Source organism: Triturus cristatus, chromosome 6 (genome assembly GCF_964204655.1).
Source record: "Triturus cristatus chromosome 6, aTriCri1.1, whole genome shotgun sequence".
NCBI classification, from domain to species: domain Eukaryota; kingdom Metazoa; phylum Chordata; class Amphibia; order Caudata; family Salamandridae; genus Triturus; species Triturus cristatus.
In genome coordinates, this window is record NC_140589.1 from 1,782,767,558 (window position 1) to 1,782,786,122 (window position 18,565).

The following is an 18,565-nucleotide window of genomic DNA, read 5'->3' on the forward strand; positions in this document are numbered from 1 at the left end:
CATTAGTACACTTGTCTGAAATTGAAGTCATGAAGTAACAATGAAAGGATTAAATCACATGACACATTCTCTGCCTTGGCAAGCAGTCGGTTCAGATTTTTGACACCTTCAACATTATCACAAAGTCCAAGAGGTGGGATCACGGAGAGGATTCTGCTCATGTGCACTGATGGGGCGGACATCCCCCTCCCCCAACTTTCTCCCTATCATTTCCCTCCCACCCCCCCAAGAAACAAAATATTGAATGGCTTCACTGATCAATTCTTCACATTCACAGACAAATAAAGCGAAGGCGCGTCCTCTCCACTTCGTATTGTGCGTGGGTGGCTCGAACCGCCCGGGAACCATCAGTCCAGATCCACTGGGCGCTTCTACCTGGAAGCCTCCTCCTTCAGCTCTTTGTTCTTCCGCACCTCGTCTGCATGTTTGTCCTAGAAGGTCATGGGGATAGAAAAAAAGGTGAGTCCTACCAGCTCAACCAACCTACTTCAGATCACTGCAGGATCACTGCTAGAGTTCATGGAACAGCAGGCGATAATCAGTCCTGTGGACACACGTACTGCTTGGTCACTATATGTATTTGACAGTGCGCATACAGCAGACAGCGGAGGGTCAAATCTGTACTTCCTGTTTTTACCCGGATGCACGTCATTTTGGGTGACTCATGATGTCTGATAGAACAGAGAATGGCAGTACTTTAAAGTGCTGTTACTTATCTTACACAGTCAGCCACGCCCGTGCAGGTAAGAACAGTGGGGCAGTGGGGCAGTGGGGCCGGGTTGGGGGGGGGGGGGGATTCGACAGATGACCATGAGGGAAAATTTAAAAAATAATTAATTTTCCCTCGTCGTTGTCTGTCGAATCGCCCCCACCCGGCATCGCCACTCTTACCTGCACGGGCCGTGGCTGTACACAGTAGTGACTGCTTAGATCTTGGCATTAAGTGCATATATTATAGTGCAATTTCCGTGGATTGCATAGTGCATGTAAGGCACACAACTCAACATGAACAAATAAAAAATGTGCAAAATCAAATTTCAGAATTCCATGAACCAGAAATTTTCTGGACGAAGCATCTGACACATTGGCCCTGATTACAAGTCAGGCAGAGAGGAATTAACGCATTGAATTCGCAGCACCTGACTATAAAATGGTAGGTTTCTGATTACAAATTGGTAGGTTTCTTCACCTGCTTTATCTGGGTGTGGGACAAGTGTACTTTGCTCTTCCAACCAGTAAACCCCAAACCCACCCAGAGGCCTGTCCATACATTCACCATGGACTCAAAGCATGTGGTAAATGTATGAGGTAAACCCAGTGGAACTGCAAATTCTGTGTTGTTTTGGGACAAGACAAATCAGTCCCAAAGGGTAATTCCCCATTCCATGTAGTTTAACTTGCAATTGTTCAGCACAGCGGTTGGTGTACTGCACAGACATGGTAAATTTGTACATTTACCCTTACCCAAAGAACAGCCAACTTGTAAGCAGGGTCATTGTGTCAAATATCATTCAATGGTGCTTGGGATCGTACCTTTGAGCACAGACAAGTATAATACCAGCATGAGGGAAGCAGTTATGCGAGGCATGATGACGAGTGTGCCAGGCAATCTGGAGACATGACTAGATGGCTCATTTACACAGACACAAAACATAGAATTCCAATCAACACCATGAGTCCATCCCACTCTCATGGAACACTTTGTGAGCTAAAACATTTACCAAAAAAGAGGACTTTCAAATCAGATAATTTGTAAAGTGTTAAAAGATAATTGAAAGAGCACAACATAGTACAGCTGGGGATCAAAGAGGATTCTAAACATAACTTTACTACAGCCACACTCACAACAAAGTCATAAGAATTAATTGATGCACATAAACACTGTTCAGAAAATATTGAGCAGAACTTACAGGGAAACATTGGTGAGCCGAGCCTCATGGTTAGGTATGCAAATTTGCCATGAATTTCACGGGGAAGTCAAGTCTAGAAGCATAAAGTTCATGGTTAGCCAGGTGGTCACCTTTTTTTGGGTATAACAAACATATGAGCTTGCTTGTGAGATGGAGCAGGTGCACTGCTTACACATGTGCAGGTTATCTCTACTACTTCATTTAACCACCCCCCCAAACCCCACTTTCTTCACCTGGTCGAGCAAACATTGCGATTCTCTTGGTACAGTCTAACATGATGGTTCATCAGTTTCATGATCTAAGCTCCCCAACTTGAGTTGTCTGTTTGTTATTCAAGAACCCCAACAACATGAGACTGTAGAACTACATAAAGGAGTCAATTCATTAAAGTCAATATAATTTGACTTTTGGGTTGGGGTGGAAAATGGTACGACTTCAAGAGAGATCCCTAACCGGGCAAATCGTTGACCCTAGGGACGTTCCTCTTGGTCATGTTGTGAAGTCAATACCGACAACCCAAAAATTCTGGTAACCGCAATTCTGCTATTACCGCAATATCTGGTTAGCAGATAAACTAGTTGCTTGTATTCCGGGGAACCCATTCCAAGTTCACAAGCCTGATACTCATGTCTGATTCAGACCAAGAAGGACAGCGCTCACAAATGTTCCCCGTTACACAAAAGCAGATGACTTCGAAAGATGCACCCATCACAGTCAAACCAACAGCAGGAAAGGCAATGCAAGGACGCTTTCTCATAGTCTTCATTTCATATATTGTTTATTGTGACCATATCAGAATCAAATGTTTGTTTTGCATTCTATAGGTGCTCCTTGGTAGATTTTTTGATTATGTGTGGTGGGTACAAAGGAATAGATTGAACTCCTGACCAGCCAAGGGCAAAATAAATAAATGTATTGCAGCAAAGTGTAACGTTTTGAGTATGTACCAGACCATGAAGAGATTTACACAGCATCACAAATTAGAAATGAAAAATATGAGGCACTGAATGAAGCTAAAATGTGGCAGGCATTGAGAGCACTGGTTTGTGTAAAGGGTAAATACCCACATACCGCATACTAACTCCCATGCAGACCGAGCTGTAGTCCTCAGTGAGTCAGATGGCAGCAGAGATGAGGGCACCAGAGGCCACAGTGGGCATGGCCTTACTCCCTACCATCACGTTTTGTCTCTATGTTATCTGTTTCTTCCTAGTCTTTTCCAGCCTCCTCCAAGGCTACCTTGGAATATGACGAGGAGGAGAACTTTGAGGTCAACCCTGAGCCAAGGGACAAACATATTCCAAAGCGGGCACGGCTCAATACTTTACTATCTGAGCTTGACCCTAATCTTCTGCTTGGATGACCACCTCAATACCCAATAGGCCCCTATTCCAGCAGTTACATCAGCACTTACCCACAGCTAACCTCCAAATATTTTAGGTGAATGCAGAAAAGAAGAATTTGAATGACAATGTGTAGAAGGGTCCAGAAATGGCATCTGCATTTTAATTTATGGTTCATTGGTAGTCGTTATTAAAAGGGGAGCTTGCTTTGCCTCAGACCCATCAAGTGGACCTTATATTAACCAATGTGATAGGTTTCACGTTGGGCGTGCCATAAATTGTAACAGTCTCGACCCAGAGGGCTGGGAAATGGAGGCCACATTGAACAGAACATATGCTCACATCAACCCGGCTTTGCTGGTCGGTGCACACATACACTAACGTGGCCTTTTAGGTAGGGGATGATTGCTCTGGGGTTAATATTCCTCACAGAGACCAGGCTAAATTCACTTCAGATGGGGGGCTCTGACCAGCTCTGGTGCAAAGCTTTTCAGAGCCCATGCAAAATGACATGATGCGGCTTCCCACTGCCTGTGCTCTAGCAACAAGCCTATTTCTGAAGCCACATGTCGCAACCTTGTGCCACCTTGTGGACACTCGTGGTAGTGCTGTAAGGCAGGTGTCTACAGTGACCTCACTATAGCAGTGGTGCTAGGGCTGAAGTGCAGATAATCTCAGGCTGGCAACAGGTGCCAAGATGGCAGCACGTACACATATTCAACAGAGTGACATGAAAGAGCGTGGTGGTCAGAAGAACTGCCTTCTCAGGAGGCACTTTCAGTGGCGGCCGGCTCATGTAAGCGCAGTGGGGCGGGCAGGGCACGACAGGTGGGGAAGCTGACAAACGATGGAATAGGTGTTATTTATAAAATTAAATATACTATTCCGGGACACCCCTGCTTGGGGTAGCTGTCACGCTTTATAAGTTATCGTATTATTATCTGTCGACTTCTCCCCCTCTCACCCCGCCTTGCCCCCGCCCACCGCATTTACCTGTGCCGGTCGCCGCTGGGCACTTTAGGCCACAATGGAAGAGCCAGACCATAATTCCTCTAACAATTGAAAGCTTCAGCGCCCATGAAATGAGGGACATGGCACTAAAAGAGGCCTCGTGTGTTCTCAACTGCCACACAGAAGAGTAACTTCTTACATTTATCGTTCGTAACAAACCTTTGTCTTTCCTAACATTGAAACGAACAGATATTACTTTTATCCATCTTAATGGTACTCAATTTACCAACGTAGGAGGGGTGAAAGGCTGTTAGTTTTGCTCAGATTTGATGCTGTGACCTGCAGATCGCAGCAGATGTCAGCAGCGAGTGACACTCTCAGAGTATAAACAAACACACCTTTGAAATGGTTTGGGGATTTTCCAAGCAGAGGCTGTTTTTCTTGTTTTTATTGCTTACTCAGTTTACTCAGCTACAAGCACACTTATTTTGAAAATAGTATGCTAGAAATCTCCACGTTAACCCATTTTGACCCAGTTGTGTCAAAATAAGGAGCTGTCACTTAAGATCGGTGCTGAAGTTCGACAGGAAAAGCAAGAGCGAGTCCTGAGACAGCAGGGTGTGGAATCACCAGAGAGGTGTCGGTGTCTTGTCTGATGGATGCAGTTACTCTGTTGTTCTTGCGTGAACGAGTCTAAGTGTGACAGTCACTAGCAGCCGAAGCGTTCCCTGTTTCTAAGTAGAGAGCTTGTTTCTGCTGATCTGCTGTCAAAATCTCCCCCGCGCCCCGCCCCCTCCCAGCGGCTAGAGTAGACTTCTAAGTATGTTGTGGCGCCGGAGAAGGCGTCTTCCATGTCAGACAAGGAACTCGCGTTGCATTATGGGAGATATTGCATAATGTCCTGCTAGCCCCGCGAGAACAGCGATGATTTCTGGGGCAGCACCGACAGATGTTGGGAGATTTCGGCAGATAAGCCATCGGGGAACTAAAGGGGCACATTTACAACAACAACAAGCATTGGCATAGACAATAGGTCTCGGTGTTGGGACCTTACAAGTGTTTAGCCATGCAACAGTTGCATAACTAAATACTTAAAAGGTCCCAAAAGCGAGACCTATTGGCTATGCCAAGCGGCCGTGCGGCCGCTAAAGTGATCGCGATCAAACATCAAAGCGGCCGTGCGGCCACGAAAGTGAAAGTAATCGCGGTAAAGCACGGTGCGCGCGCCCGCGCACATGCACTGTAGCTCTAGGCTGGCCTGGTAGCACTTTTTGGAGCCCTCTCAATAAGTCTTGCCAGACCAGCGCTGGGTCAGGCGAGACCTAAAAAGGAAGCTGCAGGCACTACTAGGTTTACGCCAGTGGGGGCTCTAAAGTGGGGGCCATAGTGCCTGTGCCACAACTCCATTTGTCCTTCCCCATCAACAAAGTTGTTGGGAGACGACAGAGCGAAAAAAAACAGACACTGCACCTTGCAACACGCATTCATTTGTCCCATTAAGTTTCGCTTCAGAGCAGTGATTGTTAGAGGCAAGGCGAGTCTACATGTTTGCTTAAAATGTTTAAATCGGACTTAGGGTGTATTTGAATACATATCTACATCTACACAGATACACAGAAAGTTAGATTTGAACATATTTAACCAACGCATGAGTGTGTGTGTATATTGTTACACACTGTATAAAAAGGGTCACTAATTGGCCCTTAAAGTCTGAAGAATAACAAAAGTGATGCCTTCCCACCACCTATAGACAAAAGCTGTGTCTTGAGGCCTTCCCACCACCTATAGACAAAAGCTGTGTCTTGAGGCATTCCCACCAATGATGCCTTCCCACTACCTATAGACAAAATCTGTGTCTTGAGGCATTCCCACCACCTATAAACAAAAGCTGTGTATTGAGGCCTTCCCACCTCCTATAGACAAAAGCTGTGTGTTGAGGCCTTCTCACCACCTATAGACAAAAGCTGTGTCTTGAGGCCTTCCCACCGATGATGCCTTCCCACTACCTATAGACAAAAGCTGTGTATTGAGGGCTTCCCACCACCTATAGACAAAAGCTGTGTCTTGAGGCATTCCCACCAATGATGCCTTCCCACTACATATAGACAAAATCTGTGTCTTGAGGCATTCCCACCACCTATAGACAAAAGCTGTGTCTTGAGGCCTTCCCACCACCTATAGACAAACGCTGTATCCTGGAGCCGTCCCATCGCCTATAGACAAAACCTGCATCTTGATGCCCTTCCAGTGTCCTGGAGCCCTTAGTTCTGTAGGTTAGGATTTGCATTTTGGATTCGTGTTTAGGATGGGAAGACAGAACTGTGCCAATGCTTAGTGACCTCAGATGCAATATCTTATCACGCTTGCAGGGGCCTTTCCATCAGCACCATTTGTCCTTTACAATTGGGATTTGTTTCAGATCCCACCAGTGCAAGTGGCAGAGACTTGCCAGAACAAAAGAAAGCAGCCAGTGAGAGATGCATACTGCACCAGCAGCTGTTGTAATCTACCATTATACATATAGGATGGTTCAGAGGATTACAATCTCCTCGCCATATAAACTCTTCCAACTTAATATATCACCTTCCTATCTTGTTATTCTTTTTTTCTGCTCCCCATTCTTTCTTCCTCCGGCCTTCTCCTCGAAGCACCTAAAGGGAGTAAGGCAGAGAGAGTGTTGGAGAGCCTCTCTATGGAGAAATGTCCAGGGCCACTAATAAACCTGCTGTCATCTTAGCTAAAGGATAGCAATTCATTCTACATGGTCCTCAAAATAACCTGGTGCCTCTAAATGCCTTCCTGTCATGTTTAAGTGTGTTGTTGGGGAGAATCATAATTCATAAAACTCTCAACTATTACATCACCGAAGACATATGATAGCAGTGACATGCTTGGGAGCAATCTGAAGTTACCATAAATGTTTAATTATGTTTAAGAAACATAAGTGACCAAATCACACAGCTGGATAAAAATAATTGAAGACCATGAAGATTGGCCTGTGGACCTCTCCAGTCTCATTCCGACTCACCTTCTCCTGCAGCCGTTCCAGCATGGCGGCTAAGTGGGCTTCCCGGTTCTCTTTGTTCACCTCCATCCTCTGGGCCAGCTTCTCCTTGGCTGTCTTGATGAAGTTGTTGTTCTCCTCGATGGCTTTTTGGATCACCTCTCGCTCATGCTCTCGCTTCTCAGCCAGGTGCTTCAGAAGTTCAGCTTCCTGGTACTAAAAGTAACACAAGAAAAGAAGATGTGTTTACTATGGAAAATCCCATCATTAGCGTTACTGCCCAGCATTGTGGGCCCACTATCTATTTATAACCCTAGAATGTAACATGTCTTCCTCCTCCCATTGGGGCAAGGTGCAACCACAGTCCTGGATCCTCCCATATACCCCTCCCAAATGCCACGCTCATACATGGAAAGGACTGGATGATACCCATGGAAAAGGAAGGTCTCTTCCACCATATTCCACATCAATGTCTTTCCAATTACTCGTTTTAAGAACGTTCTTGGAATATTCCAGTCATTCTGTTTCCCAGGTCACATCTCTCATAAAAAAAAAATTCAATACATAATCTTTATACTTTATACTATTTATCCTACAATTACTGCTGAATCAGCGGTGCTAAGCAATCGCTACAATACATACAGTATTTATTGATATATATACAAAATAATAAATTCTCGCATCACAGATTTGCGGCCGCCAGAAAGAAGACCAAGGCTCGGAGCAGTAGCCTGGTGCATGCTCGCTCTCATACACTGCCATCGACATGTGCCTTGCACTCATTCTTTACCTTGCGCCTCTCCTCAGCTGCCTCCAGCTTCTTCTGTATCTCCTCAAGCGAGGGGTCCCGTCGCCGGGGGAGCGACGCATTGAATTCTGGGACCCCGTCAAAGGAAGGAGGCTTCAGTATGACCTCAAAGGACTGGCCCGAGGTCCGCTTGTTCAATTCGATCACCTCCATGTCTGATATGACACACCAGGTGAGATCCACAGTGTCTGCTAGGAAGACAAAGGCAAGGCAGAGTTTTAATCGATAAACATTCGTCAATTAGCAAAAATAAAATCATACTATGTTTCCACATAGAATGGAGGGGATCAGGTTATTAAGGTTAGTGACCTTCTTCCAGTCAACTAAAGAAGACAAAAGAATTTCTAATTCATGCTCTTGTAGAAAGCCCTCTTTTGAGTTCAAAACATTTTTTCTAATGGTTTGTGACTAAATTTCATCCTCAAAATAGGTTACAAGAAGGCTTATGGAGCAGCTTATGAGTTGTTGTGAAGCTGTCACAGCTTCTGGCCTATCACTTAGTCTCTAACTCAATAGTGTCCACGGTGGATTCAGCAGAACATATTTTAAGGATCTCCCCCTACAATATAGTTACCTACAATGAATATAAATCAAAATCATTTAGATAGAGGTTATCCTAATAATGTGGCATGGTTCCAGCCCTCTTTGCCTCATATAAGGAACCTGTGTTCCAATTCCTTAGGAAAAGATCCAAGAACCAAAGGATGAACACAACTAGGAAAATTTAACCCCATCAGAAAACTACAGTAGCTACTACAGTGGTAATCAACGTTTATGACAAAACTTTTCCCGCATGGAATCACAACGCGGTCGTTACAACGACCGCGTTGTGATTCCGCATACCATTACTCCGCAAGTCAGAACAACGACTTGCGGAGGGGGGGGTCAGGTGTTGGATTGAAAATCCAACACCTTCCCTAGTGTCCGCACAGACTGGAGTTGGAATAGTAAATTATACTATTCCAACATCTAGCGCCCCCCTCTGCAAGTCGTTGTTCCGACTTACGGAGTAATGGTATGCAGAATCACAACGCGGTCGTTATCACGACCGCGTTGTGATTCCAGGCGCGAAAAAAGACTGCGGGACAAAGACCTATATTCACTACAGTCCATGATAAATTGTTGTTACTATATTCAAATGCTTTTTTAAAATACATTTATAATACCACAGACATTTGCACTATAATAGCGACTTTGCTGGCATTCCTCTGTTCTGTGACTTTCGTAAGTTGGATCAGCGTCATCAAGGATGCTCTAATGTCATATTACAAAAGCAGCCGTGGAGAAAGGTATCTAAAACCAGCCTAATAATGTAACTAGCAGGCGCGCTCTTCTGGGGTGCTCGTAAGGATGTCCTTTCAAAATCACATCTTTGTGGTCAGCCAGTAAATGTATCGCCGCTGCCAATCTTGGTTCCCATCATTATATGAGAAGCCAGGGAAGAAACTGCATATAATGTAATGAGAAATAACTTTATAACCCATGTGTTTGCCCCCATTTTAAGGATATTTGGGCTTGTATTTGAATTGTGGAGCTCGGTAACCTATCAGAGATAGACACTGCAGTAGACGTGGTCGTCTACTGTCCCACAGGCGCGGTGCGCCCACCCTGACACCGCTCAGGATCTTCTCCTCTACCTTCAGACCATGTGAGTTGCCCTCAAAATCATCTGTGTTGAAAGTCATTCCTACCTTCGTGCGCGTACACCGGGTTCTTCAAGGGATCGGACAGGAAGCAGGAACAGAAGAGGGACATCAGAGGAAGCTCTTTCATCTTCTCTTTATACGCTGTAGATGGAAAGAGGGAGCAGACGCAGTGTTAATTGACGCGTGCAACTACTCAGTCATCACATATTGAACCGACAACCACAGATTTTTACCAATGCTCTGTGATATGTGATAAGAAATATATTTATTTCTCCTCGTTACTTCCTATTTCCAAGAGTGCTGCAATCTGCAGCACACATTAAAAGAGGAATCTGCCCTAAAGGATTGTTTTCCTGCCGGAAGGAATCCCTTTCTGTACAAAAATAATCCTGCCTGTAACGCAGGGACCCTTGCACCATGGGGCAGGAGTGCCTGCGTTGATGCTCGGCAGCACACGGTGCATCTGCTCTGGGAGAGAGCTGACATGTCTTAGTAGATATGGCACATTTCTGCTCTCTCCCTCTCACGCAACGCAGCGCAGCAAGTTGCCTTGGTGTGTAGCACCGCGTGACAGAGAACTAAGTCTGGCCCAGAGTCTCCCGTGAGTGAGAATTACATGATAAAAATAAGTTTAAGAAAAACAGAAAGTACACAAGATCTAGGTAACCCAATAATTTGGGTTTCCACAAAAGTACACTACCATGACAATGCCATAGTACTGAAGCCTCACTGAGAACAAGATCCAAGGTCTTTCTTGGCGCTGCCAAGATGTTTGTACCCCGGGGGCACTTGAATTAAGTGAAAGGGCTGGAGAAATGCCACTTGATGGTGGTGACTCTGCGGGGTTGGTGAAGGCGCTGGACTCGGTATCAAATCCCAGCTCGGGATGAATGTTTCAACTTTTAAAAGAAAAGTTTAAATCTCTTTGAAATTCCTGATAAGGCAGGAACTGGAAAATAGGCAGAGATGTGGTGGATTTTATTTTTATTTTAAAGGGATACTGGGGATATCCACATTTAAAGAAAAAAAAGGATATGGGACAAGTAGTGAGAGGGGAAAAGAAGATCAAAAGGAAATCGTAGGATCTGAGAGTTTCCCACTGCAGCAAACACTTATTTATGTTTCTTTGAAACGGGCATTCATCAAGTCAAATTTAGTCAAACTTGACAATCCAATTTGAAATACAAATTTCGACAAAATGAATAAGATCAAAATGTTCTAATTATGTCTCAATTCAGGATCATGAAGGAAGTCCCTGCTTGCCGTCAAACATGCAGGCCCCACCTGTGCGTCAGGATCACGCCAACATTTCATACATGTGAAGGAAAAACCATCAGACAGGCATAGTTTTACTCAATCCAGGTAGATGAACTTTTCTGGGCACTTACCAGCCAGAGTCATGGCGTCGGCTGGGATTGCTTGCGCTACAGTCTAAGGAAAGGAATGAGTACACCCAGAAGACACAAGACCTGAAATAAAGCAAAAACATTGTATTTAGAAAGGAAATCAAAGATTCCATGACAACTTCTTTATTTTGTTGAAAGCTACTGCTGCGCGGGCCAGCGCGTCAACATATGATGTTGCAATCTGGGCCTTCTCGCATTTTAAGCTAAGTACTCATGGAAACCACATGACGGAGTAGCAGAAATAAAGGAGGCAGGTACTATTCCTACTGCACCTACTAATATCACTACAAGAAGAGCGCCAGCGCCTTAATGCCAGGAAAACCTCCAGGTCACAACTTCTGATTTTGCCTCGTCTTGAGATACAATTGCGCCAGCGCCGGTCTGCAAGCTGCTGAGTGCCCTTGGTGGAAATCCCAGTTTCCATTGAATTGGACACTCGATTATGAATGTCCAGAGATATAAAATGCAGCAAATTCTACAAATGAAATTCAATAATGAACAGTGATGAAATTGAAATCGACTGGAATTTTCTCCTTGGCATTTTGGCAAATGTTGAAGTCCCTGTTTGCCCATCGCTGGATCCATTAGGAACCATGTGTCACTGGTCAGCTGACATGCCGCTTAAGTTCTAATAAAGCCCACCAAATATTCAGCGTTGTGAAATGTGTACCTCTAGTTATCATAGAACATGCTCTCAGGTGGCAAGACAGGCCTGAGGCGCGAGTGTCACAACATGTATGTAGTCTGTGCAGAAATGTGTCTGACCCTGGGGAAATGGAGTCTCAAGGTGAGCTTGGATCTGCATTAACCCGGAGACCTCCCAGGGCACAATGGCAGTAGAGGCGCGAGGACAGCGGCTTAGTGTTTATGGAACAATTACCCAGCATGCTCTGGTAAGCGCACAAGGAAGTCCCCACTGGGCATAGGACTCTTGGAATGGCAGGAGGTCTATTAATCTGAGCATGTTGCAATCAGGCCTCAGAGGCAGAATCGATCCGCTGAAATGTGGGTGTGATGCTCCTGGACTGCACAGTTTGTGGACCCCCAAGCAGCAATCTTGCACTGCAGACCCACAGCAGCCATTGTGAACCCAGGACCATGCACCACAACTGAGTCCCAAACATCTCAGCGTAGAGTCACATGTAAGGCTCTTGGGGGCAGTGGAACTTGACAAATGTACCAGTGTGAATGAGCACTCTTTACATATAGAATTCTGTAGCATGGATTAGACGTAAGCACCAGATCTCTCAACATAAATGTCTAGACAGAGACTTCCGGATCACAGCAACTTCAGAACTGTGTCAATTGCAATGACTGTTCATGTACAAAAAACTGTGTATTATTTACTCAAAATATCTGATTTTTACAACTGGCTGAGCATCAGTGCATTTACCTCGTCTTCAACTAGCTTGTAGGAACAAATGGGTGGCGACTTTGGAAACCTAGACTGTACTTTTTTTTTTTGTGTGTAATTTTATATAGCATGAACTCGACCCAAAGGTATTGGAGCGCTTTACATGAGCACCGGTTATATTACAAAAGGACACATTCAACACCTTGCCTGCGTCCTATGTATTTTTTTCATGATCTAGGATTTTCTTCTCTTGCAACCACAGATTTAAATCTCTTGTACCTGGTGAGATCAGTTAAATACATTGTTGTGAAGAACAACTTGTGTTGCTACACAGGTGTCTTGCACATGCACTACTTTCATGTTTCCCACGGTCTTCTTGAAACTTTACGTATGTTCGGAGTTAGAGGATGGTAGTATTGAGAAATCTACAATAAAAATGTTGGATTCTTGAAAGAACGAGGGGTATGGTATGGTATGGTCTGGTATTGAATTCCCAGGAGCAGAACTACTGCCATCAAGTGGACTCCTGGTTCTAAAAAGGGCAACGTTGTCATGATAAATTGATGCGGGCTCTCTGTGTGCTCTGGGAATCCATTTATAGTGGATTAAGGAAGCTTGCATCGGCCTTCCACTTTTCTGAGGTGCAATGGAACTAAAAAATAAATGTGTAAGCTGAATGTCACAGGTGTGAGTGATTGGATTAGCGCACCTCTGCATGTGATATTAGCGGTGACCTACTCTCGAGACCCAATCAGATGCGACACTCTTGAGTACCTCGATGGAGTGGTGGTGAATCTTCACAATTCACTCAATCCCTAGTCCTGCATTTGTTACTTCAATACATTTCCAAATCAGACTTTTAATACCATGTGTTCCAGGCTATCCTCACCCTATGCCACCAAGAAAATCCAAACGTGTAAATGTGGAGCCCGCGACCTAGGTCCTCCCGGGTTCATTACTTCCTTGTCGGAAGAGGACCAAGGATCCATTCATAATGACTTCAGGAAGAAACTCAAATAAATGTTGATCATCCTGGCCAATAGGAGGTCAACCGCCTGCGTTTTGCCCTGACACTTCTCTGCCAACCTATATGTGGTTGGGCTGATACTGGTGTTTGAGATGAAGCTTGTGAAATGATTAAACTGTGTAGGAGGGAAAGATCTGAAAAGAATAATGACAAAGAATTAAATCAGAAGGCTTAGAAAAGAGAGCAGAATTGATGTGTGTTGGTTTATTCTTGAAGTGGTTATAAATGGATGCTGGAAACACTTTGAAGAAGGAAGATATGAACCAGTGGCACCACAAAGGTGTAAGTTGTTAGTCTTTACTGTACGATACACTTGTCCATTATTGGGAAGAGTACAGTCCATCACAAGACCCATGCTCCTAAGAGAAGTAACCATGGTTGTTGCCTAGCAAAGCAGGTCAAGTATCCCGGGGCAACAGGGCAATGCGTGAGCTGGACACATGGTGCCCTCCCATCAAATACACAACGCAACACTGCAACAATGGAGGACCAAATTATGTGGCAGAGTTTATTAATCTATGCAGCAAGAGGGATCAAATTATGAGACATAATGGTTCATTTCTGCACCAGCATAGTTTCACTATTTTGACATTTTAATAGACATGAATTTTGTGTTAGCAAACGTTGCAGCTCATTAGTACCTGTTTAACAATTGAATACAGTAATTAGTAATTGAAAGGTGGCCAATTAACCTCTGCAGGTGGTCTGCTGAGTGGCACCACCCATGTATGGTTCTTTATAGTCACTTTTGATCTGTTTGAGCCAGATACAATTGTTTTTTCTTGAAATCTGTACATTGTGTTGCAGAGGATTCATGATGTTGCAAATGTGCATACCTATAATTATGTGGAAAACACAGTGGCTGCAGAATCTCATAATCCTGGTTTCATGGGCATGATGCAGCCAACCCTATGCTTTCAATCCTGGCAAGAAGTAACTCACTCAAATGGCTCTCTGACTGATCACAGTATATCCGCCAGTCATTGTATATTTATTTTTGCAAGCCTTGGTTCCAAATTGACAGGTATACAAAAGTGTCTTTAAATATTCAAACTATGGAAAAGCCCCCATCAGTCATAAGCAAATGGCAGTGTTATCAGGGTCTCTGCAGAGGATGAGCTGAGAGAAAGCATCGTCTGCTATCCGCTAGAAGTCCCGGTCAGGAGCATATGGGCCGGCTATATTTAATCCGCGGATTCAGTGTCACATGCTAGCGCGCTCACCAATTTGATAAAAACACAGCTATTTTAAAACTGTTTAACGTCAAATGCAGCCCCCAAATGTAAATGTTGTAGACTTGTAAAGCGCACAGCTGCCCCAGCAACGGGGCGTCCCGGCGCTGTAGACCGCTGGGGAACCCGTCCTGGCTATCCCTGTGAGATGGTCCCTTTCTGGGTATCTCCAAGGTGAAACCAGGCATCCCCGGTGTCTGTGGGGGGCCGTTGTAGAGATGAAGCAAGCTTAATGCCCAGAGTTGCCGAGTGTGTTCCTGGTTAGAGTAGGTACCGAGGCGAGAATTATCAAGTCTGTTTTGACCCTGGTCCACGACCCTGCCACGTCGGGAATTGAACCCTGTTCCCTGGCCGATTCTCTGCTTACGGGTCTGCCGCCTCTAACCAGTGAGCCACACCTCTCCACCCCATCCCAAGAGATGTAAATAGAACACTGCTCTCACCACTGGCAACTGAGTCTTAATAAATTCCTGCCCTGATCACTGATAACCACAAGATCGATTTTCAAAGGTTTAGGGGATGTTTCAGAGGCTTTTTGTCTTATCTTTTCTTGGAAAATGTATCTAAAAATAACATTGTCCTTGAAACATTTTGAAATAATTCCAGGCTTGCCTGCTCCTTCTCTCTTTGAAATTGATGGCGAACAATGTAGCCATTTCCCCTGCATGGTAGCTATCCAGGGTAGGCCAGCGCCGCGTAGTCTGGCACGTGGTGATTGGCTCGTCTTGGAAAGAGGTGGCTCTTGAATACGTCACTTGCCCTGCTTTCACGCCGATACACTCAGTGGCCAGGTAGGTTCAAGTTAATGCAGCCACGCTCAGTGGTTAATTTGTAAAAAGATAAGTGCCAGGGCCTTCTTCAGGAGGTCACTGCACCTTTTACCACCCGTTGCCCCTGCCAATGCTGCCAATGACAATACGAACACAACTACTAACCATGACACTCCGGCAAGATTGACAATTCAGACTATTCTAGGCCACCCAAAGCTATGAGAATGATTGGGTGGAAGGTATCAGTCATTTAAAATGCATATTGAATTGCTAAACAACTGTTCTGTGCTCATCTTACAATTGGACAACAGTGCCATCATGTGGCATACTGTAAAAAGTGCAGGTGTTGACAATTCAGTGCTGGCGCCGAGCACCGGAAACCACCGGCTGAAAGTAAGCACTGGCGCTTATTCATATGGCTAACAGCGAGCTAGCTACCCACAAACTAGGGGCCCCCTTCACAAAGGTAAACTGAGATGAAGGTCTAACTTTAGGACTTTCAGTATTCACAAAGGGCGTTTACCAGTAGTAGAGTTAGACTTTTGTCTCAGTTTAACTTAGGTTTTGTCTCAGTTAGATGTAAGACCAAAACTTAAGTTAAACTGAGACAAAAGTCTCACTTTACTACTCGTAAATGCCCTTTGTGTATACTGAAAATAGTAAAGTGTGACTTTTGTCTCCGTTTACCTTTGTGAATGGGCCCTAGGTTTTCGTCTTGGGTTCAACAAGACACCATTTGGCTTGTTGCAGACAGCTCTGCTGTGCTTTAGTTTGAGCATGGACACATTTTGGCTCCTTTCTGTGACTGGCTCTACCTCACAATTATCTGGCACATACCACACTTTTTCTCCACGCCTGATAGAGTTTGTTTGGAGCCGCACTGTGATGTTGGATGAGTGGATTATGAAGGCTGCCTCTCTCTTAAGACCTCGGTTCTTTAACTTCAATATAATGGAACTGCTTTCTTTAGGTCCCTCTGCTGAGTGCTCAAGGTGAGTCATATGGCCATCTCTTCCCATTGAGCGTAGTTTAGTCTGTTATTGTGACTTTCCACATGCATTGCAGGGGGTAGCCCACTCATCCTCGCCGCCACTGATCTGCCCTCCTTTGCCCTAACTCTAGGGTCAGGCAGCTTTTGCGATATCTCCTCCTGGTAGATCTGTGGCCTAATAAAGTTGATTGTGCACTGCACTGACTGCATAGGCCTGTGAGCAAGCTGCAGCATAAGACTCAAGGATCTGCTTAAGTAAGGGGACCAAGGAGCCAGGTAAGACTCAACCCAGAGGAGGGCAGCAGAAAACAATACCGAGGCTGCAGATGTAAAGATTCAGAGTCTGGGACAGTGATACAGGAGCAGGTCAGGTCAGGTACAGGTGGACTGGGGTGTTTAAGTTTAAAGCCGGAAGGAGGACAAAGGAATGGTGGGGGAATATTGTCTACATTAATGTTATGCAGTGCAATAGTTCCACATGTGGACATGCCCCTGATGGGAAAGCTTTATCTCTTGCCCCCGTGTTTGTGCCCACCTGCGAGTGCCCCTTTGTGCACGTCAGATGATAACCATACAGTTCTTTTGTTCTTCACTGCAATGGCCGCATCTCCATGGAAACCAGACTAAGGTGTGCATGCTAGACACTGTATTTTACTGTCCTCTCCCCACACCTATGACACCACACGGCTCTTCCTCTTCTCCCACCGCCAAAGGTATAGAAAGACATGGGCGTATGGTATGGCCCATGTCTTCAAACATAATGGCCCCTTCAACATATATTTCCAATAACCCTAAACATGTCAGGGCTGGTTGCAGGGCACTCATGCATCCCCTGCACTGTTGGCCACCATCCTGGTCGGTGACTCAGCCTTTCATCCATCCGAAGTCAATAACGACTATTAATGAGTTGGGCAGCAAAAAGTATCTGTTATTTGTCAATAGCGCAAATGACAGCTTTTGGGGTTAACGTGGGCCAAATATAACACATATTTATTTATTACATCATGGACTTAGGAACGCAATTATTGTTGATGTGGCAGGTGCAGTGGCACCGGGTCCAGTGATATGAGGAGCCTGCCTTTCCTCAAACTATGCTACAGCCAGAGGCGGGTGAGATATATTTGCCGTAGGTCTAGAACAGCACACCTGAGGCACAGACCAAGAGGTCACCCATCACCTAAAAATGTCCCATCATATCCCTTCCATGACCTTCTTTACCCTCAGCGGCTTCATATCAGACCCTTCTATCCCCTTCTGTACCCCCAGCTGGCTTTTACTGGGTGTAAACGCTGACGTCAACAGCACATTCATAAACCATCTCCTTGTACAATCTTTCGTTGAAGTTTCAGAGAAGTGGTCAAGTCTGCCCTAAATATCACATAAAGAGGCTAATTCTTGAGCCTGCGTTAAACCCACGCATGCCCAGCTCTTCCTTGAACCCGTCTTCTCTTGGAGTTGAGGTTCTCTACCCCAGACAGTGATTCTGCTGCAGGGTAACTACCAATCTAAGCGTTTCTTTAGTGCTCTGGCCTAGTTGAGCTCTCCTCACCTCAGCTTCTGATGTGAATGAAGGCAGAAGCAATGTTGTAAGTTAGTCCTCAGCGTGGCCTCCGGACTTAATGTGTGACACGTTTATCAAACCGGTGCACTTCTCTGTGACCGAGGTACTGCAAAGTAACCAGCCAAGTGCCTAGAATGCCTTGTATTGGCTGTGGGAACTGTAAATACTCTGTCTGTTTCATCCTTCTTGTTGCTGCCAGCCCGCCCCATGTTATACTGGAGCCTTGTAGTTTCACTTCTCGTACTGCATGTATGTGCCTACAAGTACCAGCATGCAAAGCGTACTTGGCTGCACACTCAAGTCTGAATGCTTGTCACCCTGGTGAGATGAGGCCGGTTGTCAGCTGCAAGTGATCAAAGGCTCAACCATACTCGGCCATCTACCTGGTAGAATTAATAACACATCTGTGTAGAAGGTACCTAAAATCTGATCCCGCCCCCACCGCCCCCAGCTCCTCTACAAGCCTCTCTCACCTATGAAGGGTTCCATTTTTGTGTGCAGCGCTCCATTGCTTTTAAGTAATTCAAATTCCTACTAGAAGTTAATATAGGCACAATTCACG

The 18,565-nt window shown here is 45.1% G+C and overlaps 1 protein-coding gene across 6 annotated transcripts in view; it reads right to left on the reverse strand.

Moving 5' to 3' along the window:
• Positions 1-231: 231 nt before the first annotated feature.
• The window catches only part of STMN4 (stathmin 4), a 28,387-nt gene continuing 10,053 nt past the window's right edge, over positions 232-18,565 (reverse strand). The window contains exons 2-8 of one of the 6 annotated variants that reach the window (XM_085609407.1): positions 11,051-11,131; positions 9,708-9,803; positions 7,999-8,204; positions 7,233-7,424; positions 6,788-6,855; positions 1,911-1,983; positions 250-431 (exon numbers count right to left, since the gene is read on the reverse strand). In XM_085609407.1, the coding sequence (XP_085465533.1) occupies positions 1,941-1,983; positions 6,788-6,855; positions 7,233-7,424; positions 7,999-8,204; positions 9,708-9,803; positions 11,051-11,063 (618 nt within the window). In that variant the 5' untranslated portion in view covers positions 11,064-11,131 and the 3' untranslated portion in view covers positions 250-431; positions 1,911-1,940. Of the gene's footprint in view, positions 432-1,910; positions 1,984-6,787; positions 6,856-7,232; positions 7,425-7,998; positions 8,208-9,707; positions 9,804-11,050; positions 11,132-18,565 lie in introns of all 6 variants that reach the window. The other 5 variants (XM_085609404.1, XM_085609406.1, XR_014962799.1 and 2 more) reach the window with 5 other exon arrangements.